Source organism: Suillus fuscotomentosus (assembly GCF_016647785.1).
Source record: "Suillus fuscotomentosus strain FC203 chromosome Unknown F5891scaffold_9, whole genome shotgun sequence".
Lineage (NCBI taxonomy): Eukaryota > Fungi > Basidiomycota > Agaricomycetes > Boletales > Suillaceae > Suillus > Suillus fuscotomentosus.
Window position 1 is genome coordinate 1,265,150 of NW_024539521.1, and position 7,015 is coordinate 1,272,164.

Consider the following 7,015-nt stretch of genomic DNA (forward strand, 5'->3'; position numbering starts at 1 on the left):
CACCGTATGTATTCAATCTTGGTAGTGTTGTAGCGGCTATGCAACCGAAATTTTCGAGAGACGGAGCGGACAATCTCGGAGTTGCGTGAGGATAGACAGTGATTATTCGAACGTAGAAAGTATGATTGCGTAGACGTACGGGCGTCACAAAACGGAAGGCACAGTCATGTGATCAAGAAAACGTGGCACTTTTTCCTTGAGTGACATCATCACTCAAGGAAAAAGTGCCATGTGGCTTGTGTCAGGTGACGATCGAACACGGTTCCCGCGTACAATTTTCTGTCATCATGCTTACGTCACATGCCGTCATTTTTCGTCCTGGGGCGAAAAATGCCGTATTTGTTTGGGACAGTAATAGTATTGTCCTTCTTACAGATAGCTGAAGACCTCGACAAATGCTTGTACGAGTCCTTCCACCTCAACTTTGTAGAACCTCTCCCTCGTGCCTTGCTAGAAGAGCTGGCAGCCTCTGTCGCCAGCGCCGGAACAGGTGACTTGGTTGAACAGGTGAGTATCTTGCGCATGTCATTCTGTTTTCAGTGTGCTGAAGCATGTTTCCAGGTTCTCAATCAATATTTATGTCACCGCTTCCTTCTACTACGCCATCTAGTCAAGCAGGGCCATCCAAGGCACCTGTAACATCTTACACACTCCTGAACTCCCCATCATCCACCGAACAACAGATAGAAGGGGAGATTGAACGCATATCCAATGGTCTCTTCAATGCTGTTGTTACAATGGGTGAGTGCGGTATATTGATGTATCATCGATAGGTGACTTAAATATCGCACGGATAAGGCCACGTTCCAGTCATCCGCGCACCCAAAGGCAATGCTGCGGAGATGATAGCAAAAAGCTCGATATCAAGATACGAGATGCGATTCTTTCGGCCTCCCGAACTCATGGGGCCACGTCATCATTATTCGCGCAAGATGCATCTGGCTTGTCGAATCTGCAACGACCACATGTGTTCGTCCTATTCTTCGTGGTGTTAAACTACTGACGCCGTTCCAGTGCTGCTGATTCTTGACAGAAATATTGATCTCGTTTCGATGATCTGCCACGGATGGACGTATCAAGCCCTAGTGTCTGATTGTCTAGAGATCAAGCTCAATCGCGTAGTTGTTACTCAACCACAGAAGCGCTCATACGATCTTGATTCTAAGGACTTTTTCTGGGCAAAAAATGCACCAAACCCATTCCCTCAAGTCGCTGAAGAGATCGACACGGAACTGAGCAAATACAAGCAAGATGCTGCCGAAATCACACGATCTACGGGTGTCAGTGATGTTAATGACATCTCGCAAATGTACGTGCTCTTCAAGCTTCGCCATCGTGTTTATTGAGATGAATTGTAGTGATATATCTTCCAATGCTGCACACTTGAAAACTGCGATCACACAGCTACCAGAACTGACTGCGCGGAAGGCTGTTCTCGACACCCATATGAACATAGCCACCGCATTGCTGGAGCAGATCAAGAAGCGTGCGCTTGATGAACTTTTCAGCACCGAAGAGGCCATCAGTAAACAGGTGCGGCCTCATCCAGCTAGCTCGATATTCTTCGATATTAATTGCTATCTAGACCGTTGCTTCAGTTTTGGAGATGCTCCGCTCTCCTCGTTCAAGCGGCACCTTGACACCAGAGGATAAACTGCGCCTAGTTCTTGTCTTCTACTTGTCTTCACCGGATAATGCGATCTCGAAGGACGACATTGTCGAGTTGGAAAAGGAGTTAAAGAATGCAGGAGCTGATACCGAATCATTTGAATATGTCAGACGCACAAGGGAGATCTCGCGGATGACAGTGGCTACTGCTGTTGGAGGAACCTCGACGCCCGTACTCGGTGCAGGCCAAGGAGAACTCTTCAGGGGCTTCACAGCATTCGGAAATAGGGTCAGTATTATCCTTAGCTCTCCAGATAGATGGTAACATTTTTATTATCTAGCTCACTGACCGACTCAAAGAAGGAGGTCTCGACAATCTTATCTCAGGTGTCAAGAACTTCCTACCGGCGAACAAATTGCTCCCTGTTACTCGAATTACTGAGGCGATCATGGACTCGTCTGCAGCTTCGAACCAGTCGCTGCAAGAAACAGATGATTACATTTTCCTTGACCCCCGAGCCTCTCGACACACTGGCCTCGGTCTTTCAGGAGGTACAGGTGGTCCAGGAGGCGGCTCATTAATCAACTAGTGAGTAAATTTCTTTGCAGCGCGTTATTGCACTGACACAATTTGTACTCTGCACGCGAACACTCAATGATGGCAGCTACATGACTTGTTGGTCCAGACCTTTCCTATGGTAGGGCGAGACTCCTATATTATTGTATCTTGGTTAAATATATATGTGTATCCTGAGCTTACTGGAAGTATCCGTCCGCACCACAATTCCAAACCTCCACCCAGGGTCTGTATCCTGGCGTCTTTGGTAAAAAAAAATGCACGCGTGATGTTCAAATATTTGCCAGAAAACAATGAGTGTTGCTAACTGAAACGCACAGATTTGGTGCCTGGCGGATGATCAGTTGCAGGACGTTAATCGCTGTTAGAACCTGAGGAGTCTGCTTGGTCTGTTTTTTCTGTCGACGTACGTTCCTCTGACTTAAACACAATATTTATGCGACATTATTTATATATTGGACTATGTATGTTACAATTGGCCAGTTTCTTCCCCAAAATGTGATGGGAAACTCGGCTTAGATGTTTGACGTCGATAGCATGCATATTCAAACTTCAATCTGCATTATGTAAGTGTGATGAATGATCCGGGCCTTCGATGACGTGAATATATCATTTTCCTTTACCTTTTCACCAGTGAGACCGAATTCAGGGCTGACGGTGTTCATCTTGCGGTGATGCCAATTCTGACTAGCTTGTAAGTAGATTAACAAGGCAAACAGGTTGAGCTAAACCAATGGCAGCCGAGTGCCAGAAAGGGATTGAGACTGTCTCTGTGCAGAGACAATGGACGACGTCCAAATCGAAAAATTTCCTTGGTCCGAACCTTCAGTTTGCCACATATAGGCATTTACTTCTCATTCTGGTTTTGGCCTGGATCTTCGAATTGACCTTTCAAACTTCAACAGTACTGCAATTGACATTTACTGTCTAGATCCAAACACGCACCAGCCCACCATGACACCTGAACCATCCGACATATCAGGAACATCAACCCACTTTCAAGATTTGCTCAACAACCTGAACTCTGGTGTGAGAGGCGGCCGTAGAAGAAAATTCTGGTAATTTTCAAATTGTCGCTGGTACATGTTGTCTCACCATCAGACCAGTGGTCCAATTGAACCGTACTTACATGCAGCTCGGTGGTTTCCTCTCACGATTGACCCATTTGCTGTGCTTGAGGATGTCTTGTACGAGGGCATGGAAGCCGAGTTTTCTGAATTGCGGGCCGACACCTCAGATGAAGAAGCTTCAAGTTCAAATAAGTAAGTCTGTGGCAACCTGAGATATCCAGCACTCTGATATTTTACCTGCGCAGTCATCAGAAGGAGTTGTGTATAAAGCAATACAAAGAACTTGTGAAGCTTGTACCAACCTTCAGTGACATTATATCAGGATTTGAAAAAGTTCCGTCGGCCTTGGACAATTTTATTCATGCGGTAACACAATCATGTTCATCATTCATGTTTTTGTCTTACATCTAGCCAGCTTACCTGTGCCGCAAATGATGCGCGATCCGATGATACTGGGAGCCTAATGCGAGAGGGGCTGGTATACATGCTCAAGAACCCTGAAACTGACCAGTTTAACCCACCTCTACTCAAGCAGCATGGTAAAATCGTTCGTGGATGGAACCACCCTCAGACCGCGCGACTACTGTGCCCGATGCGGATGCTCGACGTGTTTGACAAAAATCCCCAGTAAGTCGTGCTAATATTATTCATTTGCTCTCACGTAACCAGCTATAGGGACTTCATGGATAAGGTAAAGGAAGGTCAGATCACAATTACAGTCGCAAAGCTCCCTGCATATCTATACGATGAGTCTATGTTGGACCCCGCCAGGAAAAATTGAGGTTGTCTTCGAGGATACTACCTCAAACGTGTATGCTTGTCTTTCTTATCCTTGTTCGTCGAATACTATTTTACCATTTGAGCAGGTCTTTCGCCACATATTCACTGGACCATCAAGTGCCATTTCTGCAACCGCTCACAAAGGCACCAAGGCTCCAAAAGGTCGAATTCATGGTATGACATCGCCACTACCACGAGCAATTGCATACGCAGCCGTACAGGTAAGCTCTCGTGCGAGATTCACGTGCTTTAACTGATCATCAACCTAAGGCATATTTCCAGCTTAGTTCTGCAACGCAATGGCGTCAGCAAATCGGAGACTTCGATCTCGTTCTATTGTACGATCGAGTAGTCAATATGTTCGAAGGAAATAGTATTAATAAGCAATGGGTGCAAGAAACACTCGACCATTGGAAGTCGTAAGACTATTCGACTCTCCCTTTTATACGCTGATCTATATTATGAATAGAGAGACTCCTGGACTCCTGCAGCGTGGGCGCTCCAAGGCCAGGATAGATGCAGGACTTCATGTGTTTGACAGCGAGGATGACATGGACGATTTTTTTGAATCTGATGGGCATTCTCCTGATAACGGAGAACAGGGTCCACAAGATAGGATCGAGAGCAGTGGCAATGCAGAGAACACACATGGTATTTAAAATCCCTGTAATTTGAATCGTGCATATAGCTAATGTACATTCTGGCCCAGCGGTGTCAGATAATAATGAGTCAGCACGTCAGGTAGCTTCAAGGACAGCAACACGTGCACCACGCCAGAAGAGAAGACGCTGCTGACTCCGATTCAACTTTGTCGTTCTTAAGTGCACATATTTCATTTTATTTTCATCCCGATACATTCACCTACCACGGTACCATGTCTTGTAGTGCCTGACAGCAACATATCTTTCTCGTAGCTCACCACTCCAATGTTTACACTTATATTGGCTTGTCCCAATGTCCTTGTAGTTGTCTTTCATCTTCGGTCTGTACTCTAGCTTACATTGCGCTTTATTTCTGACCTGTGTGTTCGTAGCTAAGTGTACTCTGCATTGTAATTTGATTTGCTACTAGGAAATTCAACTTTAAACTGCGAAGGCTCCTGCATGATCGCGTGCCATACCATAATTTTGCTCCATTGATTCTTTTGTTGTTGTCTACTAGATCTTTGTCGACAAATACGATCCGTACAATTTCAAGACACCCATACTGACAAATCGCCCATTCAACCTTCTTGATCTTCATCATTTTTAGGTCATGGTGTTTCTGCACCTGGTGCCAAATACTCGGTGTCACACTGTTTTTGGAACCGAGCAATGCAAATGTGGCGTTGGAGGAGTTCTAAGTTCCGAACATTCTGACCGAATCCTGACCCCAACATTTTGATATACTTAAACCCGGGCAGGCAGTATTTCTATTTCGAATCGTCGGGCCCATAAACAATATGGAAAGGTGCGTAATCAGTACTCCCCATTCATGTACATACCATTTCAGTTAATTCAGATGCAATCTACGTCAGTTGCAGCTAGTCATTTGCGCCTTGCATGAGCCTGAAGAACCTTATTTTCAAGTCATCGGTGCAAGGTACATACCAAGTACGAGTTAGAGCCATGAGGTGTCGGTCGAATGCGTAAGAAGTCCTACCTCCTCTGGGGCACCACGTGTCAACTATGGCATGCTACACCTGTGACAGTACAACCACGATAAGTCCAATGATGATGCATTTGGCCCATCCAACACTCACAAAAGAAGCAAGACTTGCGCATCAGTACAAGATGACGCCACGGCTGCAGCTCCCCACATGGCATTGGGATCAACCAAAACTTTAGAACGGTGGGTCTGATCTATGGCTCCATCGTAACAACCGCGAAAATACAGCGCAAATTATGTTTGTGGGATACCTGGGCGTAACAGGTCCTAATGCAGGTTGTCAGAGTCGGGGACTTGATGCACAAGCACCGTCACATCTTGTTCTGGATCACGAAGTCTCAATAGCCGTTAGTTGCTCAAACTACGGTGACTGGCACCGAAGTACGTGTGCTCTCCTGTGTGTTCTCCTCCATTATGAACTTAAATTTTACAGATTCAAACCTAAACGAATGGGTATAGTGTCAGAGTTGGGCCAAATGCCCTTACACTAGCATCACTCGTTGTTCCGTGCGTGATATAGATATATCCTCTTTGTCTTCTCCCCGGAGAGTTATATACAGGCCATTCGGTAACAGGATCGTACTTTTGACTCCGCAGCTTCCACGAGTCTTGCCAATGGTGAGTATCTTGCTTTTTCACTCTTGGGCCCGCACTACTTGCAAAATATTCACTCAGGTACTCAAATATTTACTTAGTCTTAGTACTGTAATTTGCTGATTTCTACTTCCCAGCATTGACTCAACCAAAGTGCGGTTGTGTGGTAGTCTCTGCGGAATATTGGTGCGTTCGTTGTCGTATCGTGATGGTGGCGAGGTCATTATCTGTACTTCGTGTCTGTGAGCTGATCAACTTCTGCTGCTGTTTTTAGCTATAAGTGACCTCGCCAGTGCTCGGCTGTCAACAAATGGACAATAGATGGGACATTCACAATCGCGAGGTTCCTGGTTCAGAGGAAAATAGTGTACATTGTGCCGTCGCAGGTTTGAGATGTTTTTCACCCATAAAATTATATTCTGCGTGTTTGTAGCTATCAAAATGCCAGTTCGCTCCCCGCAAATGCCTGTAACAGGTCCGATATCTGCGTGTACCATCCTACCCGCAGTAATAGCATCCGGCGACCCTCACATGCAGGGTCATAGGCGAGTACAAGTATAGGTAGCGTGTGTGTGCTCCAAACGCCGGGGCTCGAGACTAGTATGCACTGGGTACACTTGTGCTAACACCGAAGGGGAATAAAGTTATGATATGATACATCCGGCATACTTTGGCCGGTTGCAGCGACGGTACTGGAAGGAGTATGCATGGAAATTTATCACACATACAAGAGACTGCA

At 45.8% G+C, this 7,015-nt stretch overlaps 2 protein-coding genes across 2 annotated transcripts; both read left to right on the top strand.

Annotated features, from left to right (window-relative positions):
* Positions 1-330: 330 nt before the first annotated feature.
* On the top strand, positions 331-2,198 carry F5891DRAFT_1258202 (Sec1-like protein; the record flags this gene model as incomplete). The annotated part of the gene is made up of 7 exons (XM_041370063.1): positions 331-511; positions 562-741; positions 774-969; positions 1,034-1,309; positions 1,359-1,533; positions 1,586-1,897; positions 1,950-2,198. The coding sequence occupies 7 exons, from the start codon at positions 331-333 to the stop codon at positions 2,196-2,198; spliced, it is 1,569 nt and encodes a 522-aa protein (XP_041230461.1).
* A 941-nt stretch (positions 2,199-3,139) lies between these two features.
* On the top strand, positions 3,140-4,694 carry F5891DRAFT_1184309 (uncharacterized protein; the record flags this gene model as incomplete). The annotated part of the gene is made up of 8 exons (XM_041366419.1): positions 3,140-3,243; positions 3,292-3,447; positions 3,501-3,621; positions 3,671-3,882; positions 3,931-3,956; positions 4,027-4,256; positions 4,306-4,454; positions 4,505-4,694. 8 exons carry the CDS (start codon positions 3,140-3,142, stop codon positions 4,692-4,694), a joined length of 1,188 nt encoding a protein of 395 aa, XP_041230462.1.
* Between the last annotated feature and the right edge of the window lie 2,321 nt (positions 4,695-7,015).